Below are 25,657 nucleotides of genomic sequence, written 5' to 3'. Positions count from 1 at the left end.
TTAACCACACCACACTGGTGAAGGCAGGGGTGGGGAACTAATTAGGCACACAAGTCAGAGGTTCCTCATCCTTAGGTTATAGGTAAGCCATCAAGGGGTGGAGACGTTTCAGACTGCACAATGGAAATGTTGTGTCTTGAACTTTGTAACCTGCAGTGAACATTTGGAATCGGGATGATATTGAGCTATAAAGCTCAATAAATAAGTAAGTAAAAAATAAATACAAGAGAGGGAAATGATGCTCAGATATCATTTCTTTCTGCTCCTTGATGCATTAACTGCTATATGATGGCATTACAAAACTAAAGTACAAGCCTACCTTTTTTTCCAGGATGCTATAAATTGACAATAGAATAATCCTTGGGATTCTCATTATTGTGATTAAAAAGGACCCTTTCACAACTGTTCCCAGATGATAACAAAAAAGAATTGATATGGAAGACAGGACTGGATGACTTGGTGGTTTACTTTTATTTCTAGAATGAAAAACAAACATGTGAAACTACACAGATAATAAAATGAAACACAATATAGCTATTAGGATTGGCATCTCATAGTTTGTTAACCAATTATGACTGAAATGCTGTATCTACTGACCTTTGAAAAACTGAACTGAGCCCACGTGCCATCAAAATGGATGCAAATATATTTAAGGCCATTATAATTTACGTGCCCTCAACCCTGTCATTCCAGAAGCTCCACTATGTATGTGACAGTGCTGGGGGCTACAAACCACTCAAAACAACTGTGATATCCAATCCTATTCTCTGAATAATACAGTATGGAATACTCTATGGAAATTAATCTTTACACACATTTAGGAAATTCCCTGAATGAAAATGCAGTTTCACATGCTTAGTAGAGCCGGGGGAAATTTGCATGGTCACCACTTTCCTTGATCTGATGAGCACAGGAGAACCCATCCTTTGAGTACACAGATCTGGTGTGGCCCCCAGTGAGACCAGAAACCCACATATGTATAGATAAGGACACATGCTTTCCAAGGTTTGTTTGAGAAATATTCTTAAGAGGCCATTCAATGTTATGGCACACACTATCTCCTGATATGCTACAACTGCCAATGGCATATTAAAAACACTTTTATTCAGGCAAACCTTCAGGGAATAGTGCTTCTGCTTTTGATTTTATTCTATAGGACCTTTAGATTTGTTAATTTTATCCTGTTTTTAATATGCTGTGTCCCGCTTGGAAACATTTTTTATTAGCAGTCTAATTATTGTAAGTAAACAAATAATTAAAAACTGGAGAAGATTTAAAAGATTTTAAAATACCTCTAAACAGGGAAAAGCCGATATGAAATTTGTGGTATACAATTTTAAATTAATCTCTTTCCCACTACACTATTCTGATTAATCCCTATTTGCCATTTCATTATAAACTCTAATTCTTCTTCTCTTCAGTTATTAAATATAAGATTTGGCCTCCTTTCCAAAAACCGATAAAACTGGTATGCGGTACTGCTAATGGTGAAATGAGGACTTTACTGCTCAGGATTGACAGTAACATTCTATTGGATGGAGGCGGGGATACCAAACGATAGATTTCTGTGAGCTGGCTTTTGAAGGTGAGCTTAATAGGAATCACAGGACATAATTTTAACGGAACTTCTCAAATATTATTTGAGTTCAAGCTTGCATTAATATGAATCCAAAACAAGCCTCAAGAATGAATGAAATGAGAATCACACTTTAAAATGTTCACTCTTTCAAGTGTTTTCTGCCATGACCTTTACAAAATAGGATCAGTGTTTGCAAAAGAACAAGAGCCAACGGGTGAAGTATGAAACTGAAGTTCTGTAAATATATTTTTTATTAAATCTTCACCTAAGCAGGAATTTAAATAGACATAGCCACGTTAGCCTAGGTAGGTATCACAGTAATACAATCCCTACAGCCTTTCCACAGTAATAGCTACACTACAGCTATAAGGCTATATTTATATATGCATGTACCACATTATTTTCAATAGGAAATACCAGGAAAGTGGTATGCATTCATTTCAGTTATTCAGGCCAGGGGAACAGTTTGGGGATATGTGCTGGATTTCTATGTAAAATAAGTACATTGACATACTTTCTAAAAGTCATCATTCTTATGTTTCTGAAATAGATCTTTATCTCGGTTTGAATTTAGCTTATTCAAATGTCTCTTCATAAATGCTTACATGTGAAACACCTAGAGAAAATACAACTGCATAATATATTTTTAAAATATATTAACCAAGTATATGACATGCAAAAAGGCAAGGATTATGCATTTATTAATAATTTCTTACTGAAAGCACAAGAAGGAATTGTATTCGTATGATTTACCTTTTACTTGTAAGATTACCTAAAGTGTGTTCATTAATGTAGTCAAATGGTAAATTTTGAAGTGTGTTTGGATAAGTCTATAACAAATTCTTCAACTGCCTGGTTCCAGCCAAGGAAAACTGAAGAGAACAGGCTCTGATAATGTTTCGCGGCTTTATGGGCTCTAAGCAGGTCAAAAAACAGAACAAAGAACTTTCCTTTTATCTAAGATCGAACCAAAAATGCAAAAGATGCAAGATAAGAGACAGCTGGTAGAGCTAATATGGCTCAGAAAATGTCATCAACTGGTATATCAACCCAAACAACCTCACTCAACTGCAGAGAAAAAAATCGAAGTCATCTAATAAGAATGCCGAGTTAGTACTGGGCAGTGACGATACCTTGGGCTAAGTTCAACTGGGCGGTACCACACGGCTGTTAAGAGGACTCTTAAGAGAAGAAGGTACCCCTGATGCTGTTGCAGACACTTTTACAGCATGAATTTTCTGAGCTGAATTCCTGCTTGCTGAGATAGTTTCATTGTGGCTTGTGCCCTGTTCCTTGTGCTGTTATAGAGTAAATAAAATAATCTACACTCACAAAACTGACTACGTAATTTGTCTATGTAATAAAAATATATTTAAATATTTGTGAAATGAAGCACCCTTTCCTCTGTGAAATAAAAGTATGAGGTATCTCATTCCATAGCACCAGAAAACTTTACAATCTTATGATATGGTCAAGCACTTTTCAGGCACTGTATTTTTTAGTGGAAAGAGAAGCAAACAATGCATCTCCTTCCCACTACTATTACCTCCAACAATCCTTTGATGCCTTCTATATATTTCAGATTCGAAATACAGTAAACGTGAAATAACAGCAAGAGTATCATTACCATTTTTACAGACTTTCCCAGTGTCAACCAATGAAATTAGGCCTGAGTGGGGATTTCAACCCATACCCACTTATTAGTCACTCAGCTGCGCTGCCACTCATTTAAAGGTACCAAATTTGCATCCTTACTCACCATAAATTGAAAGCTTAAAATGCAACCTTTCAGTATGAAGTCCTTTTTAAAGGCAGATTTCAAAATACTGAGTTCTGCTTTCACAAATCATGAAAGAGTAGGTGTTAGAGGAAGCTGTCTATTATTAAATTATTAACAGCTCTAAAGAATGCATCTTTTATCTAAAATAAAATAAAGCAAAGTATCGTTTCAGGTCAAACAGATGACCCCTGTAAAGCTAATCCAGCTGAAACAACTCCCCACCCTCCCCACTTTTAATTCCGCTTATGGAGAGACTGCAAAGTGCCTAATAGATTGCTTTGTGTAGTGAGGAAGCAGGTTTGCTGAGGTAAAGGCTGCTCTATTTCCTGTAAATGCTTACTAGCTAAAAGGAAAGGCTCTGCATGCAATGTGATAAACAAAGCTCTTGTGACATACCGTACTACTGCCCCAAAGCGTGTGATAGCATTCTTGCTTCATCTTTCTACACACATTAGTCCGCTGCATTGGTTTAACTACTACTATGTGCTGGCAAAGCAAATCATAGGAAGAGAGACCAACACTGTAGGGTGGCTCATTTCCCTCGGTAAATACATGAATTTCAATGCTGACATACATCATCTAGCATTATAAAAGAGAAAATGGTGTAGAGCAGACAAACACCAACTCTCATCTGATGGCTCTTGATTTGAGAGATGTGCCAAAGGAATGCCAAAGGAACAAAGCCATTCTGAAGGTCACAGTGGTGCACTATATCAGAAGGGGAGAGTGCGAGGAGAGAAGGCATGCTTGTTACCCTTGGGAAAATACTGGTGAGATCAATATCTCTAGCTTGCATGAATTAAGTCAACCCTGACCTATACTATTAACTCGGGTCAAATTGGATGGATGGATGGATGGATGAATGGAATAATATAACAACAGTGTTAGAAATTTTAATAGTCATTTCTATATCACCTAGTTTGCTAAATCATGGTTTACAAGTGAAAGTGCTGTGGGCTGGTGATGGACTACAAAATCTTCCCTCTCACTGCTTCAGTTTCTCTCCCAAAATACCACCGTGTGTTCTTTCTTCCTTAACTTCTAAAAAACCCCAAAGAGTCATAATAATTCACACTCTCTCCTACCCATTGTTTTCCCAAAAGGACAATTTTATTTGTTTATTTTCTCTCTCTTCCTCTCTGTCTCATCTGCAAGAAAAATCTTCCCTTGGTGCTAGGGAGGGAGGGGGAATCCTCTTGGCATGTCCCCTGAGGCAGTGTTTCTCAAATTCGGATCCCCAGCTGCTGTTGGACTACAACTCCTATCATCCCTAGCTAGCATGACCAGTGGTCAGAGACGATGGGAGTTGTGGTCCAAAAACAGCTGGAGACCCAAGTTTGAAAAATATTGTGAGGTGACCCATTTGGGCTCTGAGGTGGATTCAGAGCCTTGGCTCAGTCTATGTGCCTCTTGTGCCCCCTAGTGGCCCAGTTTGTCACCTACAGCATGATGTAAGACCAGTACATATGGTGTAGAGAGACAAATGTGATATTTTGAAACAAATTCTTACTGAAATCAGAACAGAGTGATTTTCCTAAGGAGAAAAACTTGCTGGAAGAACTCCTATGAATACAAATACCTCCAAGAACATTCTAAAAACCATCTACAATTCTCAACCTTACTCCACAACTGAGAATGCTAGTAGCATTCTTTCTTCCCAAAGGCAACATTCCTCAAATGAGCACGCATTCTATTATATGAGTGGGGATTTTTAAAAAAGCAGCAAGCACACCACTGTAACATTTGGGAACATTCAAAATTTAAAGAATGAATCATATGTAAAGTGAAACTGACAATGGGCATAACCCAACAAATCAGCCTCACGCATAGAGACAAGCTTGCACAAGCCAGACAGGTTTTTCAAGTATGAAAAATTGCTTGCACAAGTTACCCCCATATGGGATCTAAATTAATTCAGACAGCTGAGAACATATCACTTTGCCAGAAGAGCAGTATTATGTATGGCATGTAGAAAATGAAAGTTTATGAATGTAATAGAGGATTATAGAGGATGAGTTGCTAATTTCATGAAAATAAAAAAGGGTTTAAATAAACTATTTGTCAAAATGTAACAGAATTATTTTTAAGAGGTCATTATAGATAATATATGTACAGAATTGTACACAAATGTACAGAATATGTACACAAATTATAGCTTTGAAGTGGAAATCGCAAAGAGAGAGAGAGAAGTGGAAAATCAGCTTACAGTGATTGCCAATATATGAATTATTCTGGAATGACTGAATTCCAGCTATTAGATAGTCCATTCTGGGATAAAACAAAACAAATATTGCTTGAATTGCAGTTTTATTGGTGCCAGAGGCACTGGGTATCCAGTTATGGCAGCCTGCTCACACAACAGCTAGCAGAAGCTTCATTCAGCTGATTCCAATAGGTGCCTTGCACTTATTAAATATGTTGCACAACCCTCAATAATAATAATAATAATAATAATAATAATAATAATAATAATAGACAGTTAAGCTTGTGTGCTTCTGCTTGCACAACATCAGCTTTCTGACTCCTAAAGCTGCCTTGGTACTTCTAGAAGTTATAGCAATGGCCCTATCCCTCACAGTTACTCTCATACATACGCGTCTAAGAGACTCGTGGTGCACAATTCGCTTACAAAGCATTTATGTATCACTTTAGAGAGTTCAACATGTTTCACACACATTATCTCAGTAATCATTACAACAAGCCAGCAAAGTAGTGCAGTTTCATTATTCCACGCCAAGGCTGAGAGATGCAGTAGTAGCCTAAAATCAAATACTACCCTGGTTTGGACAGAACACTAAACAGTAGCTTAAACAATCTGCTTCAGTTTCCCACTAATTGTTGTTTGTCAAGCCACCCAAATCAGGAACTAAAGTTAGTTTGAACTATGATTTTACTTATCAATTCAAGATCGTGAACAATATCTTGAAGCTGGCTTGTTAAGACAAGTAACAGATAAAACCATACAGTGAAAGATTACAGTTAAACGAAAATTGAAGCAAATACTTGTGACTTCCTCCACAGACACACTGGAGAAGATGAGTGGAGAGTGCATGAGCCCGAATATCACTCACATTCACATAGCACTAAGCTATGGTTGTGTATTATGTTCAAATGCAGCCACTAGGTTCATACCGTAGTGACATTCGAAGTAAGAACTGCTTAGTTCACAGTTCTTCTAGTTCACATTTGAAATCAAAAGTGCTTAGTTTACAGTCTTTTAACTAAGCTACAGTGGCTCTTGTTGCAGTTCATCTCTATCAATGTCAGAATAACCAACTTTGCATTCCAATACATATCTACTGAAAGTAATTTCTGAGTTTACTACCAGGAAAATAAGTGAGTGTAGGACTGTAGCCTTAGCTTTCAAAGTCCAACCATCCGTGGCTTTTTAAGAAAACAATTTCTTTCACAACAGATTGAAAATAAAGACTAAGAAATAAAACTCCTGGCAAGAAGATAAATGCCGCACATACCGGTTGAAGAAGTAAGAAACCACTGCCCCAGCCACAGTCATCTGCTGACATGCTAGAATGAATTCACTTGTCCAGATAAGCCCAACTAAGTGGTACCACCACATGTATCGAATGCCAAACCGAATATTGTATTCCACTTGACCTCTTGAAACAACTTGGGCATTGCCTGCAAATTCAAGACACACAAAAATGTAATGACTCAACAAACAAATTTATTTTTTTGAAATGGTGACATTAATCTAATGTACTTTTCCTTCGTTCAACTATTCTAACCATGATTGATTTTTAAAAATAATATTCAGCTGATTTGTTGTTAAATGGGTTTTTAAGAATTATAAATATATAAACCCTGGTGGACTGGCCCAACTGAGAGCAGTGGGAAGATGGATGTTGTTGCCACATTAGAGCACCTGAAGAGGGCCAGTGAATCAGTTATATACATTATTCTCCAGAATATTTTCTTATTAGCACATATTTGCGAACAAGTTACAAACCACAATGTGCAGAGGGTGGGATTCACCTAGCAACCCCCATCAGAAGAAACCCTGTGCAAAGACTTTTGCTTGTGCAACAGGGCTCCCCTCTTCCTCCCCATTTGTTCCTTGAAATTGGCTTGGGAGAGTGGTCAGGAGAATCCCCAGAACAGCATGCAGGAGAGAACTGTGGGATCATTCCTTCTGGCAAGGTGAAATGCTTGCGCAGATGGAATGTTTGTCACAGCAAGACTTGCATTGCACTCAGAATGTTGTACTTTTGATAGCCTTCTGTAAATATTTGCTAATGATTTAGTTTATTGCATGGAAATGATAGGCCTGGCATTCAATGTTACAATGCTGTTCAAACCTGTCAGGACTCTTTATAAGCAGAAGGCCAACATTTATTTTATTTAAGGCCTTCCACTCTTCAAGGAAGCCTGAAAGTGGTCATCTGGACTAGAAAAGCAGGGTGAAGAAATCTTCTGGTAAAGGGCAGACAGTGCTAGGCAGGAAGCTGGACTCATTTTGGAATGTGACACAATTGCAACACGTAACATTAATGGGCAGGGATATACCAGCAATTTAACACTATCTTGTGCCAATGCATGTTTGCAGATGGAGTAGGGGAATTTATTGACACCTGATACAGCACAATGAGTACTTAATGGAAATATTTGCTGAGTGAGGAGCAATTCTGCGACTCGACTCTGTGACCTTGTCCAGGAATGCTGTTCTATGTGCAGACTTTTAAAACACACAGAAGTCAACTGAATTACAGTGGTACCTTGGTTTAAGTATACAATTGGTTCTGGAAGTCTGTACTTAACCCTGAAGCATATTTAACCTGAAGCGAACTTTCCCATTGAAAGTAATGGAAAGTGGATTAATCCGTTCCAGACGGGTCCGCAGAGTACTTAAACTAAAAATATTCAAACCAAAGCGTACTTAAACTGAGGTATGGCTGTAGTTTTGCAGCAATTACATCAAGCTAATGTTTTGCACTGCAACAGCTTGAACAGGGCCGGATTAAATCTGATAACTACTTGCTTGTCACTTAAAGGTGAAGGAAAACAAAAGTTGGTATTTTGGCAACTACTTGTACATACTTTCCAGAGTGGTAGCCATGTTAGTCTTTTGCAGCAGACACAATAAGGCGGCATAATAAATTGGTCAGTCTTGAAGGTGCCACAAGACTCTTTCTTGTTTTTACTTCTACAAAGCAGGTATTAAAATTGTACAGATATTAACAGTTACAAACTGGCAGCTAGAACAACTGGCACCCTTTTTGACACTCCACAGAAAGGGAAATGATGCCTCTCGCATCTTGCCTATCTGATTTGACACTTATATTGGCCTCATTTGCAGGTCTCAGTAAATCAACCTTACTCCCACAAGGTTCAGATGACATGCTAAGCCAAACCTTGAGTTTAGCTCAGCATGGCTAGGGAACAATAAATATATGGATGGAATGATGTGGCTGCAAGCTCCCCTTCTAGAAGCCTTCATGCTTGTGTGGTCCCAGTAAGCCATAGCTTGACTTACTGCAAGACGCAAATCAGGCTACTGTGCTGTAATCTTCCTCATTACTTTATATGCCATCTGAACACATTTTATTCTCTCCACTTTTTTTCTACAGCAGAAGGAAAATATTTCTTTAGCAGGTGTGGTGCATTAAATCAAACCACTGTACATTTATTGTACTGTGCTGCTGCAACAATAAGCTACAACATGGATTTATCAACTTTGCCTTTCTAACTCAAGGTCACAACCACCCAAGCCTGCTTAAAATGTGTCTAAGAGAAACTAAAGGCAGTTTTGCCAGGAAATGCTGACCTTTATAATGGTGCCAAGAGCAGCAAATCAAATTGGGGAATAAAACCACATGGCCCAGAACATGCTTTAAGAAGAGTTGGGTAAATTCTAGCTGACATCTACAATTGTTGTATGATACACATCAGCACTGTATCCAACATATACTGTATTCTTAAAACAGAGTTAAGCAGGTACAGCATTTGTAGCAGAAAACAAGGCTGTTTTACAAAGTCAACACAAACTAAAAACTATTTTTAGGAACTAACGTAATTGGATTCTATATCCTCAGTAATGTGCCAGACGACTTACCTTTCACGTATCAGGAACTATGGTTGAAATACAATTTTTTTTTAAAAAAAACACTTATGCATTCGTGTGTACATTGCACCATCAAAAAGTGCATGTTTAACAGAAAATACGTGATATAGCCAGATATCATTAGGGGGAGGGTGGGAGGTCTACTAACCTGCAGTTCCTAAGCTAAGTAACACAGCCACCCAGTACACCCAGAAGAAAAGAAGTATTGTGAAAGTCCAAATAGGCTGGCAGAACAAAGAAGGGACGTTGCCAATAATTTTATTGGCAACATGAAAGAGCTGTATAGTTTCGTGAACTCTCTTCCTTAATATCAGTGTCAGGAGAATGAGAATAACCTACCAGAAAGAAAAATAATACGTTAAAATGTTTCAGTTAACAAATTAACAACATTTGGGATGGAGAAGTATTAAGATTTTAAGGTCAGTCAATCTTGGTTCAGGAACTTTTTTCTAGTTCCATTATTGATTGTAACAAGAACAGCTACAACCCTAGCAGAAGCAGAAATATAAAATGAAAGAGGCCTGTCAGATCTATGGGTAAAGGAAAAACAAGGTAACGGTAAAGGGATCCCTGACCATTAGGTCCAGTCGTGACCGACTCTGGGGTTGCGGCGTTCATCTCGCATTATTGGCCGAGGGAGTTGGCGTACAGCCTCCAGGTCATGTGGCCAGCATGACAAAGCGGCTTCTGGCGAACCAGAGCAGCACATGGAAACACCATTTACCTTCCCGCCAGAGCGGTACCTATTTATCTACTTGCACTTTGACATGCTTTTGAACTGCTAGGCTGGCAGGAGCTGGGACCGAGCAACGGGAGCTCACCCCATCGCGGGGATTCGAACCGCTGACCTTCTGATCAGCAAGCCCTAGGCTCTGTGGTTTAACCACAGCGCCACCTGCGTCCTTAGGAAAAATACTGGAACACAAAATTGCACCTTGTTGCAGAACCATTTCTCATGCAGCAAAAGGTTCAGCTTTTAACAGTGTACTGGGGGAGTTGTGCAAAGGTACACTCAAAACTACAGAACAAGCTTCTTCTCATAGCATGCCACCTTGTGCCTACAACAGGGTATGTCAGCATGTGAGATTCTCACATGTTTTTACAGGCTCTTGAGACCCCCAAATCCACACTGATCTAATTTGAAGATGTCTCACAGATGCCTCACAGTGCTACAATCCGTCTATGCAGCCGCTCTATACTTTTTCTCTCTGCTACAACAAAACATGAATATAAGCATAGCAAGTGGTGATCTTTATTCTACTGTAACACTATCAACAATATATAAACATACCAAACTGTACTGAATTCTGAAAATCATAAACTAGAATTTGCAAATGGCTCCATTAATTGTGGCATGGGTTATTTCACATTCAACACTAGGCCTTATAATATGGCTGAATTGAGTCTAGAACAAGCTAGTTGCATGCAGGTCCCATTGAAATAATTACATATTTCTGCCAAGCATTTTTTTCTGGCCCCATTGACTCTGACCAGCAGCAAAAAGTGGGGAAAAATAAAGTAGTCCTAGCACTGGGGTAGGCAGCCAAGCACCCTGATGGGGATGCAAATCACACCTTCTCCAGTCATCAGATGGATCATTTGGTGTGTGGAGAGAGAATGATAACCATAGCTGTCAAGTTCCCCTTTTTTTAAGGGAAATTCCCTTATGCTGAATAGGCTTCTTCGTGAGAAAAGGGAAAACTTGACAGCTATGATGATAACCCCCCTCCTTGCCTGATCTGCATAGATCAGCTGGGGCAGGGGGCTGTGTGCCTCCACATGTCTGCAGGTGTGAAATGCAAGAATGCGCACATAAGCATGTGCAGCACACTACTCCCAGCCTTCACTGTTTGAGTGGCAGTTGGAAAAGAAAGTTTTTCAGGGGTCTCTTGCAGGTATAGGCAAACTTGGCCCTCCTGCTGTTTTGGGACTACAATTCCCATCATCCCTAGCTAACAGGACCAGTGGTCAGGGATGATGGGAGTTGTAGTCCCAAAATATCCGGAGGGCCGAGTTTGCCTATGCCTGCTCTAGTGGCTTGTGCAGGCCCATGAAGTTGTTGATTTCTGCCTACCAGAGACCTGCAACAGTGCAGATGGAGACACGAGATGCTTTTTGCAAACAAAAATGTCAAATTACCTGTAGCGTTCCAGTTTATCATATACTTCTGAGGTAGCCCCACCTTACCCCATGCTAACAAATTTCCCACAAAATGCTAATGACTCTGTGGTAAGTGTCTTACCGTAATGATTGAAGATAAAATAGCAAATCCAAACAATAATTTCATGTTTTCCTTTTCTGTTTCCAATTCTATGCTCGGCTCATTGGTGTAATTATAATACAGCCACCACATGATTCCTGAAACAACTGGAACAAATACAGCAATACAGGCATTATTTATTTTAACTGAAAGACACGAACTACTTAGGTATACTTTCCTTATCTGCAGTGCCCATGAAACTGAAAAATCAGACTGGCATCAAATGGTGGACCTAAAAATAGATCATTATACTCGCAACCTTGAAGTAAAGTAGTGTTGATGTATGGGCCTTTGATTTTAAACTCTTGCTGATTCAAAGTTATGTAACAGAATGTCCTGGATAGTTAACGGGTATGTACCACGGAAGCACGTCAAAGTGCAAGTAGATAAATAGGTACCGCTCCGGCGGGAAGGTAAACGTGCACTGCTCTGGTTTCGCCAGAAGTGGCTTAGTCATGTTGGCCACATGACCCGGAAAAACTGTCTGCGGACAAATGTCAGCTCCCTCGGCCAGTAAAGCGAGATGAGCACCGCAACCCCAGAGTCGTTCGCGACCGGACTTAACTGTCAGGGGTCCTTTACCTTTACCTTTACCTTGGACAACCAATTGGGAAACACTGTCCTAGAGGGTCCCTGAAATTTGAGGGCACTTTTGAAGGGGAGGCATTTAAGGAGGGAACTTAAAAGCCCTCTCCGTACATTTGAAACTTCACACGGTAATTTGAATCCTAGCATATAGATATAGATGCACACAAAAATATGAAAATATATACTCAAAGGATCAATACTCACATAATAATCCAAATATAAGTAGTGTAAGAAAAATATGGATCACAAGCACGCTGATGAATCTGAAGGCTAACATGATTATTATAGAGAATGCTGCAAGTGGAGAGAAAAAAAGTTACTATAGTTTACTTGTTAATCAAGCTGACTACTAATGCAATCCTATGCATTTGTACTCAGAAGTAAGCCCCACTGAGTTTAACCAGCCTTAACCCAGTTAAGTATGTGCAGGCAGTGACCATTTTGCACATGTCCAAATTGACGCATGACCACCTGCATGCATGCTGTTTTGGGCCCTGGAACAGGGCAGGAAGGGGAAGTGGAACAGGCTTATGCACGGAATGACCCAGAACACAACCCGAGTGCAAACGGGGAGTTGCTTGTACAGTATTGCAGCCTAAATGGTTTACATGGGAACATGGGCGTACCCAGGATCAAAACTAGGGGGGGGCAAGGGGAGGGGCCAAGGCACGGAAGGGGAGGGGCCACAAAGTGGGCGGGAATGGCAAACTCGCGCTCCGCCGGGCTGTGCCCCTCCCTAGAAGCAGGGCTGGTGGGCGGAGGCGGAGCCCAGCCCAGCGGAGCGCGAGTTCAGCGTTCCCGCCCGCCGCGCCGCGCTCTCTGGTTCCCCGCCGCGCTTGGCCTTGCCAGAGGGCGCGACAGGGAGCTGGAGGGAGGGCGCAGTGCGGCGGGCGGGAACGGCGAACTCGCGCTCCGCCGGGCTGTGCCCCTCCCTAGAAGCAGGGCTGGTGGGCGGAGGCGGAGCCCAGCCCAGCGGAGCGCGAGTTCGGCGTTCCCGCCCACCGCGCCGCGCTCCCTGGTTCCCCGCCGCGCTTGGCCTTGCCTGAGGGCGCGCCGGGGAGCTGGAGGGAGGGTGCGGCGCGGCGCGGCGGGAATGGCGAACTCGCGCTCCGCCGGGCTGTGCTCCGCCTCTGCCCACCAGCCCTGCTTCTAGAGTAGGGCAGCTGCCCTAACTTGCCCCGTGGTGGGTACGCCCTTGCATGGGAATTTTAGATGTGACTAGAGGTTTTCACAGCGCTCCTGCTGATATCACTGCCAAACTTCCAATAAACCCATATGAATTTAAGCAGCCTTACTGTGTGCATGATTGCGGGCTTTGATTTTAATAATTTTGACAGCTCTTGTAACCCTGTTTTGTATATTTGTTGATGCCATACAGAATTGGCATTCTGGCTGCTTCAATGCCCCATCCAAATCAGTGCCACATTACTACGTGCAACATTCATTTTTGGTTGATCGTGCTAGAAATCCACAATAAACCTTCTGTTCTTCACAAGCTGTTAATTCATGTTGAGGCAGTCTGCTTAACGCTTTTTAGACATTAAGCAAAATACTGTCCTATATAATTTCCGTATCTCCTTTATTAATCGCTCTCAACAGTACCAGAGGATAAGTATGAAGGATTAATAATGTATATTTAATTTATTGACATTAGCAAAATATCAACTGCCAAATTCTGAAAGAGCAATAAAGAGTAACTTCTGAAAGGACTGCTTTAAGAGAGCAACTCTGTATTTTCTGTATTTCAATAATCATTTAAAATAAAAACTCAAATGCCTCCTGCAATCCACTGAGTCATATAAATTCCACACAAGACAGAGGGTGGCATCCATGTTGTTCACGCAGATTTCCAGGTGTGCAAGGGCACATCTCTTTTCTCTCCTCCACCTTGCAACCCTTCTACATCCCCAACATCTGCTCCAGAAGGTTGGGGAACAGTTAGATTAGATTTGGTGGACATGCAAGAGCCTACAGAGTGTAGGATAGGAAGAGGAAGTCCTAGTGCACAAGTGGAGATCTGTTGCTTACGGTAAACAGGCAGACATCACTGGATTCTATAACTAAACCCAATATTAGAGAATATTCTTCCTCAGAGGTCTTCAGGAAATAGCACCTCTTATTGCATCTAACTCTTGCCTGATCAACTATTACATACAATATATTGCAATCTACTAAATAAGAAGACTCAGTAACTTCAACTACAATTATAATAATGCAGTTTACTTCTTAAATGAAATGCTGCAATGATATTATATATACAGCTGTTAGCTTACCTAGTGCAAGGAAGCACAATCCTATGACTGTATCTCTTCCTGCCATAATCCCACCCAGAATCCGATGAAAAATATCCACTTCATTAACCACGTTTATCAGTACAGAAGCAAACTGGGAATAGCACTTAGCATTTCGTGGAACACATCGATTAAACAATGGGAAAGACACACTAGAAGGTTAAAAGAGACAGACAAGACATTGGGCTTAGCATTTCAAACACATTGTTAAATTTAGGGAGGAAGGGGAACCATGCTCTCACTGAACCTACAATATAAACAGTAATGCATTGCCAGAGAGAGGTTTTTTACACATATCGTCACTCAATACCTGGAACTTCTGGCATTATAGAGGTTTCTACATGTGTGACTACTTGGGGACATTTAGACATTTAAATATCTTCTAAATTTCATATTTCTCTATTAAATTGATGAGATATAATTATCTACATGGGGGAAATAGGAAAAACCCTTCTCCACAAAAGACTAAGATGATTGGGGCTAGAGTCCTATGCTGTCTCTGAGCGCACCCCTTTACTTTGAGTGAATTACTGAGAAAAGAAGCAGGCAGAAATTAGAAACAATATTCAAATTGCAATACATTTCCCCCAAGATTTGAAAATCAAAAATTAATAAACAAGTAGTTGATTTCTTTGTATGAAAAACTAGCATTTAGGCAAAATATTATTCATGTTACTCCTTACCTTGGTGGAACTGGTAAGGCAGGACAAAGCTCAGCAGTTTTGAGACTATATGTACAACTGGTAACATTCAAATTGTAAACACAGAGGCAAGAACCTACAGAGAACAAACCCACATAAAAATACATTCTGGTTATCATTTAAAGAAACTAGAAAGGATGTGAATGCAACTTAGCTTTATTAATGTAGAAAATTTATAGCCCACCTTCCACTACAACACTCAGTATATCAAAGCAAGAACTTTACAATGAAACTAAGATACAATAAAAAAGTTAAAGAAACAATTAGTAGAAGAAAACAGCAACCACTAAATCAAAATAGGCATGTTCCAAAAAATTGTTTAATTAAATAGGTCTTTACAGCCTACTTACAAAGGCTAAAGATCTGAATCTCACAGTAAGCAATTGGTTGTATAATGCAGGGCCACTACCAAAAAAGCTTTCTCTACTAACCTCTTAGCTCTGTCTCCAAACATAAGATTAAATGTGTTGGATTGTTAATCACTATCAAATAAATATGGGATAGGATGCTATCTTAAGCATCTTGGACCCAAACTCTAAAGGACTTTAAAGGTGGGCTGTAGTACTTTGAATTTAGCCTCGAAACAAGCTGTGAACTGATGGACCTCACAGGCAATTAGTGTTATATGCTTCTTGTGGCTAACACCCAAAATCAATCTAGCAGCGAGTTTTGCATCAGCTGCAGCTTTTGAGCAATCTTCAACAGTAGTCCCAGATAGAGCACATAGCAGAAGTCTGATCAGGAGATTCTTGGGGTAAACACCAGTTAAATACATATTTCACCTCTGGAATGTTTTGTGGGACCTAACAGACAATCTAAATCTCATTATTTTATCATTCTAAATGTATTCTGTTAATATAATAGATTTATTTCTAAGAGTTACTTCTACTATCACATTCTAAAATATGTATCTAGTCAATCACACATTTAAAGTTTGCAGGATGGATATACTCAGATCCATGAAACATTATGGACATTATGAAGCCATATGATAGGAACCTTTTCCCTCTCAATTTCTTGTTCAAAACTTTAAGATCCATACTAAGGTGCTTTGAGAATCATGCTGGGTTGTATTCAACATAGCGCTTAGGTGAACATTCCATCAGTGCAATGATTTCTCCTTGCACAATGAAACATTTACCCCACTCCTCCCTCCATGCACCCCTAAATCTATTTCGGGAGTTTCTCCAACCCTCTGGAGCAGAGGAGAAAAGGTGATCCCATTGTGCTACAATAATGTAGCATAATTTGTTCTGAGCTTAAAATCTGTCAAAGTACTGATAGACATGGACAATGTAAACATGAGAATTGAAATATGGGAAATGCTTTGTAGCCATGGTTTTAAAAATCATGCATGTCCTATATATGATTGCACCATTACCATTACTATCTGTACATGGGATATGAGCCTCAGCAGGGAATGTTGCAGCATTTCTTAGGTAAACTGGAACATTTTAATATTGGAACTACTGTAAATTGCTACTAATGCATATATTTATCACAAAAATAATGTGAGTGCTAACATTATTTTAGCTTACTCAGATACCATTATTTTTAAGAACTGGACTAAAATTATTAGAATGAGACCAAAAACACTAGGTGTTTAACTTCATTAAAAAACACAACCCAAAAAACAAAACAAAAAGGGGGTGGGGAATTGAATTATCTTCAATCCCTTTGCTGGCAAAAATGCTGCATTATAACAAAACTGCCATGCAAAGAATGCCTGGATTCTATCTTATCAGTATTCAAAATTGCCAAAATACTAAAATCAGTCTTCCTGACAATTTGAACCAATGTAGGGGAGTAGAAAAAATGCAAAACGGAAAATATTGAAAATGGTTTTGTACCCTCTCTTTCTTTGTATTTGCTTTAGCCAACCACACTGGACGTTGGTCAATTTCTGGGCAAAATTCAAAGTGCTGGTGCTTATCTTTAAATTCCTAAGTAGCCTGGGACTCAGGTGTCTAAAGAACCACCTACTCCAATCACACAATGACCTCCCCAAACGATAGTAGCATCTTCAAAGTCTCTCCCTCAAATCCCTCTACCTTTCGAAGTTAGGGGTGCAATGGTTAAAGAGGGGGCTTTCCAGTTGTGGCACCCTCAAAGTGAAGAGTTTTCCTCATAGAGGTGGTGCGTTCTGCCCATCACCTGACAAGAAACTTGATGTATTTTCAGCGCCAGGTGAAGTCCTTTGTACTTGCCCAGGCTTTCAAGCATATTATCTCAGTAGTTTTAGCTGATGGTTTTAATGGCTGTTAATACTTCTGCTGCTTTGATTGTTTTTCTGTTTGTTTTTCTGTTTAATGTTTATGTATTGTATTTTGTATCTGTTTTACTATTTATTTGTTAGCAGCCCTGGGAATATTTTTAAACTGTTTATATAAGTCTATAAATAAATATCACTGTACAGTATAGTTCTTAAAGTACATACAAAACATGGGAGGAATATTACCTAAAAACTGAAGGTTTCTACTGCTGTTAATGCTACTACTATTACAACAACTGCTATTATTCAACATTTATTCAGGAAAATACTGTAGGGGCTGGGGAATATCATAGGCACAAAGATACAAGTCATATAAATGGGATAAAGTACCGGTAGAACAAACAAAGAGGGAATTGCTGCCCTTTAAAGAGGACAAAGGGTTTAGGAGAAATAGCCACAGCACAACGAAAGGACATTTGGAGAGGGATGCATTAGATATAAAGGGCAGACTATAGTTCAGTGGTAGAACAAATGCTTTGCATGCAGAAGGTTCCTGGTTCAAATTCCTGGTATTTCTAGTTAACAGAATATCGATGCAATTAAAAAACACCCTTCAGCCAGGTTCAGGGCCCTTCCTGATAGTTTCACCACCCTCATAAGCGTGATGAGGGGGTGGCCTGGGAGAGAGCATTCTCTGTGACAGCTCTACACTGTGGAATTTCCTCCCCAAAGAGGTATGTCCAGCATCTTTATTGCATTGTTTTCATCAAATGCTAAAGATTCACCTCTTTCCCTTGGCCTTTGGCAGTTGACATATATTTTTATGACCTACCCTATTTGTTTTGTTTTAAACTGTTTTTGTTTTAAACTGTTTTTAACTTCTTCTTTTTGATTTGTTTTAAACTGTTTTTAACTTCTTCTTTTTTAATTGCTGTGACTAGTCTTGAGGCCTTATGGTAAAGGTTGGGTAATAATACTGTAATAATAATAATAATAATAATAATATGACAAAATACAAAAAACTCAAAACCTAAGCATGTAGTTCTGTATGCCAAACAGGCCTTTGCACATGTTTCTTCTCCAAATTGCTTTTGAAACTGAGAGGAATTTTGAAAGCACACAGTTCAATTGCATACAGGGGGTTGTTGTTCCAGGGAAATGAGTAAGAAAATTCCACTTGACAACCTTAAGCCTTTGGTGTGTCTAAAGCAGCTTCTTGGAACTTGGCCATTGTACTTTTTATGTTATTTTAAATGTGTGTTTGCCTTTTTGAATCTGTAGTGTACTATTGTTATTAGCATTTATATAGAAGTGGAATGCTCTTTTTTCCAGCGGTATGAACATTGGGAAAGGGAAGTTAGCAAAAAATAAAAGTGTGTACTAGTCTAAAATGGTTGAATGAATTAACAGTGCAATTCTACACATAAATACTTAAAAGTAAGCCCCATTCAGTTAAATAAGCAGGTAAAGGTACAGGTACAGGTAAAGGTATCACTGACCGTTAGGTCCAGTTGCGGATGACTCTGGGGTTGCGCGCTCATCTCGCTCTATACCATTTGTCCGCAGACAGCTTCCAAGTCATGTGGCCAGCATGACTAAGCCACTTCTGGCGAACCAGAGCAGCACACGGAAATGCTGTTTACCTTCCCGCCAGAGTTGTACCTATTTATCTACTTGCACTTTGAGGTGCTTTCGAATTGCTAGGTTGGCAAGAGCTGGGACCCAGTAACGGGAGCTCACCCCGTTGCAGGGATTTGAACTGCCAACCTTCCGACCGGCAAGCCCTAGGCTCAGTGGTTTAGACCACAGCGCCACCCGTGTCCCTCTAAATAAGCATGTATATGATTGCAACTTTAGAACATGACTACACAACTATAATCAAGCTGATGGCAAACATGCATTACAACCGCATGTCTATTTAATATTGTCCCTTTCATATATATGTCAAGTCAAATCAAATCTTAATTTTTTAACTGATTAGGTTATTATAAAAGAAAGATTATAAAGAACTTTACCACATACCATTATTCTTTGCAAAAAATTGAATTTCTTCCAAGGAAGAAAGCTGCTCTTGTGGACAACTCGATACACACAATGCAGTTGAATTAATTTTGAGATTTTTTATTTGCAAATCACATGAATTCAAAAAGAAAACAAATCTAGGAGAGAACGAGAAAACTTCCCATTAACAAACAACTAAATTTTCACCTTGCCTCTCCGACAACCTGTTTTTCCTATACAAAACAGATTTTTAAATTTAGAAACACATAAAAGTGATTTTTTGTAAACTATTTTGAGGTTTTTTTAAAACAATCAAATGGCATATAAATTTTACGAAATATAAATAAATATTTTCCCCCTGAACACAATACAGTTTTATTGCAATAAAAATATAAGGTCAAGTCTACTGCTGATCCAGTAGGCAGTAATATTTACACCTAGAACAGCCTTTTTGAGCCAAAGGGGAATTTTCTCTCTCATCTGGGAGCCACATGTCAGTCATGGGCATTGCCAGAGGCAACTGTGGGCACAGCCACACAAAAGCCACAAACATCCCTCCATCCAGGCAAGCAATAGGTGTTATCATAGTTCAATGACATGTCATATTTCAACAAGACAAAAGGACTCTGGTAACTCTGGAGCAGTGTGGATGAGTGTTGTGTCCTGCTGAGGGTGGATGTGGCTCGAATAAGGGCATGTCTTACTTAGAGGGGTCAAAGGCCAAGACAGAAATGCTTGGAAGGCCACGTTCAGTCTCTAGGCTTCAGGTTCCCAATATTTGTCCTAAGGGATTTCAGTAATTTGGGAGCAAGGAATTCTTTTTAAAAAAGATAATTTGAGATTTAAAAATTCTTGAGGTTGTACATTTCAGAGGTTTCATTTTTGTTTTAAATGTTATATTTTATTGTTGTAAGCCACTCTGAGACCTACATGGCGAAAAGCAGTATGTAAATAATTAATAAATTTGTAAACAGCTAAAATATATAGGATATCTCAGCCTTACTGAAGTCAATATATTGGCATTTACAATTACTACTTTAAGCATCGATTATGTATTCCTGACTGATTAAATTTTACTATTATCATTATCATTACTATTTATTCAGATTTGATACTGCCCTTCATCCAAAAATCACAAGGCATAAGATCACAACATAAAAGTACGAAACGAGAACACAAAAAAAACAAGAACGAAAACATACACTTTTAAAAGGAAATAGAAAGTTAATCAGCCAAAGGCCTGATTTTATTTGCTATCTTTTGATAACACTGAAGCCTTTTGAAATAAGAACATGCTCACTTTTTATCCGTCATATCTTGTCCCGACAATGGTGCACCAACCACAGGAGTGTTCTTCCGACCACATATGTTTCCGTAGCTGTCATATCCAAACACAAGTCTTTCTGCAGCTCCAGCTGTTACAGCATAGCCAGTTATAAACATCTATGAGAATACATAAGAAATCTGTCACACTGTTATGGAATCCAAAGCAGGCCTCTTTTCTCCTTAAGAATCGCTGTTGTCTGCCAAGAACTCCTTCTTTCCACAACAGCAAGGAGGTTAACTCACATAGAACTGAGCCTGAGCTTCGCATAAATAGTAACAGTGGTTCCCTGGGGAAATCCTCTAGGACACATCTTAGCATTTATTCCCATGAGCTCAACAACACTTAATATCTATGCATATGTGTGAAAAATGAAAAAAGCCCAGGATACTATCTGATTGGTTTCCCATTGTCTCTCATCAACCCTCTCCCCACCTCCTCGCAACAGAAAAACAAGTTGTTTGGATAGGTCTTTTTTTCCCATAGAATGAGAATCATAGAACTGGAATTGGAAGGGACCCTGAGGATCATCTAGTCCAACACCCTGCCATGCCAGAATATGCAGCTGACCCATTTTTGTTGTGCCTTTGCTGGCATATTCAAGTTACTGAATATGGGGGTGAACAGGGAGAGGAGAGGGAGGGAAAGTTCCATTGTGTATAGCCAAAAGTTGTGCTAGCAGAACTGTTTTATTGGATACCACCCATTTCATCAGGAATACTAGGTACAGTACTTACCAAACCTGACCAAAAGAGAAAGAATATCATCAACCAAATGGGGTCTGTGCATTTCCTATACATCAACGGTCTCCACTTTCTTGGTTCAGGTAACCCATCTTCAGAAACCTGGAATTTTAAATATATATATAATAATGCAATTATATAATGGATATACAGTATGACTGTGTCTTGCATGGGGCTCATGCATATATGCAAAAATGTTTATATCTGACCCACCCCTTTGGAATTGCCAGTGTGAGCGTTCTTACCTCTTTGGAGCCACATGCCAAGTTGGCATTGCCCAAGCAAGGCAGAGCGCTTTTAAACGAGATCTTGTGAGAGCATTCCGTGCTGGGAAAGCCCTGCACAAAAAGCTTTTAAGCTCTCCACCTTCTGTGCATTTAGTGAAACCACACAATGCATGTTAAGATGTGATTGTGCTGCATTAAAAATTAAAGAACATAAGAAGAGCCTGCTGGATCAGTCCAACGGCCCAACTAGTCCAGCATCCTGTTCTCACAGTGACCAGCCAAATGCCCATGGGAAACCAGCAATCTGGATTCAAACACAAGAGTTCTCTCCCATCCTGTAGTTTCTAGCAACTGGCATTCCACCAACAGTGGAGGCAGAGCACAGAGAAGTTTATGTAGCCAACATGTCTTCTTGTGTGGTAATCTTTGCCAGTAATTTTAATTTAGTCTCTGCATGTGTCAATCACCACTGTATTAAAAGCATGCATTGTCTCTAAGTAATGAAATATCTGGGGAAATTCTGATAGGTGTAGTAGTTAGCAGGTGTGGCTATAAAGGCCATTCACTTCACAAATCCATTTCTCACAATTCATTCAGTGCCTGCCTTCAACCCATGATAGTATCCTATGTCTCTGAAGATGTGGGGGAATATTACAGGTCACAAGGCCTGGCAGGGGTCAGGCAGGACAGGACAAATGGCAGGACAAATTTTCTCTTTTAGTTTTCTCACTCTTGTATACTGTATAGACATACCTAAATGGGAAACTGCACTTGTGTTGGCACAAGATCTATTTCCACACACTGGTTCTGAGCTCTTGTTCACTGGGCAATACCCAACAATGTAAAATAAGGATATTATGTTTGTTTGCATTTAATCTCTGAAACTTTATCTCACAAGTTTAAGGAACTTAATTTTTTCCATTCTAGGCCAATACAAACACATTTACATTCACTTTTGTATGAAAACCCATGAATGCACAGAGGTGTGTAGTATTTCTCAGATGGGTGTGTTTACACTATGATCTGATTACATGCCATGAAAACTTCACTACCTGCATCAACATCATTTGCAGGCGCCATCTATATTCCCCCATGTTTCCCGAATATATGATGCCGAACAAAAAAACAAAACAAACCACTCTAAAGATAGCTTCCTCTGGGACAGATAAAACTAGGGCTGATTTTGCTGGCACAGTATAAAAAAATCACAGCCAGCAGCTACATGACATTTATTTTGATTTACTTCCTTTCATTAGAGAATGCTTTCAGGGCAGATTACAATACAGCATTTGCCATTTTTTTGCACTGCCAGATTCCAGAGAGGAACACTATTGTGGAACCATCCCTGAGGGAGAACCGGCGTCACAGAAGTTTGCCCAGATCAGAAAAGCTCTGAACCTTTACCCCCTCGCGCTTTATTTCCTGTGGCGGCCCCTTAATATGTGCCGTTCGTGGTGACAAAAAGATAAGCGTGGAAGGAGGCCTCTTTACTCCGGGAGCGATAAAATCAATGCACCTGTCGGCCTAGGGGGCGGCAGAGCCCACGGGAAACGCGCCGCCATGGGAGTCTTGAGCAAGAAAGGTGAATTTCAAGTGGAAAGTTTTGGCGGGTTATCTCGACCGCCTCGTCGGGGGCCGTTCAGAGCAGGCGGAGGTCGCCTGAGGAAACAGCAGGAGGAAGAGCAGCGGCAGCAGCCGAAACCGCCTTTTTCTCCCCTCAGGAGACTTCCCGCTACTGAAGTTGTCAGCGCCGCTGCCGCCGCCGCCGCCTTCCCGCCCCCCGACTCCCCTCAGGCTGAGCGCCCTGCCGGCTGCGAGTGGTGGCCCCCTTACCACGTATTCCCCGCTGTAGCACGCCATGCTGCTCTCCTTCCCGCCTCCGCCTTTTCCCCTCTAGGGCAGCAGCCGCGCTGGGCGGCTCCTCCGTCCTGCTCTGCCAGCACCGGGAAGCCAGGCTCGCGAAGGCAGGGCCGCGACGAAGCTGGGCGCGGATTGCTGGCTCTTAGCGACGAGTCAGCCACCCACCTTCTTACCTTCCCCGTCGTCGCCTCACCACCCGTCCTCCCGAAGCCCGGCGCCCTGAGGGCAAGCACCGCCTTGTTTTAACTCCCCGACGGCCCGACCCCCTTCTTTTTCTCTCTCTCTCTCTCTTTTTATTTGGCCGTGCCCAAGGCAGCTGGCGCTGCTTAGCCGTCTACTAACCCTGCAGCCAACTCTCTTGGGGAGCTCGAGGTGGACTTAAAAGGCAACGTGGTGAAACCACCCGCGCGGGCGCACGGATGACCACCAGAACCATCCCAAGTTTCCAGAATTCTAAAGTCAAGGAGCTGAATGAGCTCGCGCTTCTCGCCAAGAAGTTGCTTGCAGCAGCCTGGCCTTATTCCTGACGTTCCACAGCGGCCGATGCCCGGCGGGGTGGAAAAAGGGGTTGCTGCGCCTTGGCTCGGTGTGTGATTGTGGACGCTCGCGCGTCTAAAAGAGGGAAAGGGCAAATGATGCACTTGCTGTGAAGAGCCAGGGCACAAGACTTCACTTTATAGTACATTTTTGGAGTCCATTTCTTCATGGGAACACGAAACAAAGCTGCCACCTTGCATCTTCAGAAAATGTTTTCTTTTTACAGAACCGCCAGGGCGCAGCCTCCGACTCTCCGTAGCAGTTTTTTTATTTTCCCATCTGCCCACACACTTCATAGTGCTTTGCTCAGATTCACACACCCCTTTTGGCTCCCGTCCCCAACAACTCTCAGTAGGCTCTATTGCCTTCTAATTGTTACAGTATCAACTTGGCAAGCAGTTGCACAGGTTGGTAACCGTCCTTCCCGTAGGGTTGCCACCTTTGAACCTGGTCATTTATCGATGCTCAAAGCACTCACAACACGGGCAGAGTGTGTTGAGGAGTGTCTTGTATCTGCAACAACAACAACAACAACAACAACAACAACAACTAAATAATAATAATTCATTCCTCAGGTGGGCACAGAACCTTCATGCAATCAATTTCTGGGTTTAGAGCAGGAGAAAACAATGCACAAGAGTTCCAAATAAACTTTAATTGTGCAACCTGAACCTGGCAATATGTGATTGAATCCAAGCCAATAGCGATATTCTGAAAGAATCTGAGAAACAATGTCCAAAACAGCATGCTGGGTAGCAGTTGGATTGACCAGAACACTACTGGCTGCTTTGTAATACATGCAATGTGGGAAAATTGTTACTTAACTACACAGAGAATTGTAGTCTAGTACTATAAACAGAACAAGATAAGCAGGATAAAATGCCAGTGAACATGGTGGGGGGGGGGGGCGTTCCTACTTCCACAAGTTCACCAGGAACCTTTAGTAGAATATGTCAGCTGCTGCTGCTGTCACTGAAGGTAATGATGTTGGCACTGGGGACCCTTTTCTTGCTGGCAGCACCTGGTGAACTCGCATTTCTGGACCAAGGTGATGAATAAGGAAATGGAGGCTCTAGCCACCTGTGACTGTACAAGCTGCTTCTTCCAGAAGCTAAAAAGAAGATGAGCCACAGAATGGTAGCCATATATTGTATTTGCTTTAATTGCATGCAGTACTTTATTCAGTTTGGCCTCCCTACACTGCCAAGTGATTGGATTCTATTCCAGTTTAAGTATCTACAAGTTGTAAATATCTTGCAGTCTGGGCTAGATTAGAATAAAAATATTTACGTAGATCTGTCTCCTAGAAATTACCTCAATGAGCCAAACATGAAGAATTGTTTTTTTCCCTTGATTTCTCTCCACATTTGTAGTACAGTAATATACCAAAATTAGTCACTACCACTGAGCTAGCATGAGCCACCATTTCCAGATGTGGCATAGCATCACAACATAATGCAGTTCCACAGTACACA

The 25,657-nt window shown here is 40.7% G+C and overlaps 1 protein-coding gene across 2 annotated transcripts in view; it reads right to left on the bottom strand.

Moving 5' to 3' along the window:
- Positions 1 to 23,845, bottom strand: part of SLC44A3 (solute carrier family 44 member 3) — a 37,100-nt gene extending 13,255 nt beyond the window's left edge. For both annotated transcript variants that reach the window (XM_060276721.1, XM_035121916.2), the window contains exons 1-11: positions 23,619 to 23,845; positions 21,553 to 21,660; positions 20,792 to 20,934; positions 19,513 to 19,649; positions 15,261 to 15,354; positions 14,560 to 14,729; positions 12,491 to 12,580; positions 11,681 to 11,805; positions 9,587 to 9,773; positions 6,833 to 6,998; positions 320 to 476 (exon numbers count right to left, since the gene is read on the bottom strand). In XM_060276721.1, the coding sequence (XP_060132704.1) occupies positions 320 to 476; positions 6,833 to 6,998; positions 9,587 to 9,773; positions 11,681 to 11,805; positions 12,491 to 12,580; positions 14,560 to 14,729; positions 15,261 to 15,354; positions 19,513 to 19,649; positions 20,792 to 20,934; positions 21,553 to 21,660; positions 23,619 to 23,645 (1,404 nt within the window). In that variant the 5' untranslated portion in view covers positions 23,646 to 23,845. The remainder of the gene's footprint in view (positions 1 to 319; positions 477 to 6,832; positions 6,999 to 9,586; positions 9,774 to 11,680; positions 11,806 to 12,490; positions 12,581 to 14,559; positions 14,730 to 15,260; positions 15,355 to 19,512; positions 19,650 to 20,791; positions 20,935 to 21,552; positions 21,661 to 23,618) is intronic.
- Between the last annotated feature and the right edge of the window lie 1,812 nt (positions 23,846 to 25,657).

This window comes from Zootoca vivipara, chromosome 7, assembly GCF_963506605.1.
Source record: "Zootoca vivipara chromosome 7, rZooViv1.1, whole genome shotgun sequence".
NCBI lineage: Eukaryota > Metazoa > Chordata > Lepidosauria > Squamata > Lacertidae > Zootoca > Zootoca vivipara.
This window is presented reverse-complemented; position numbering and strand designations above follow the sequence as displayed.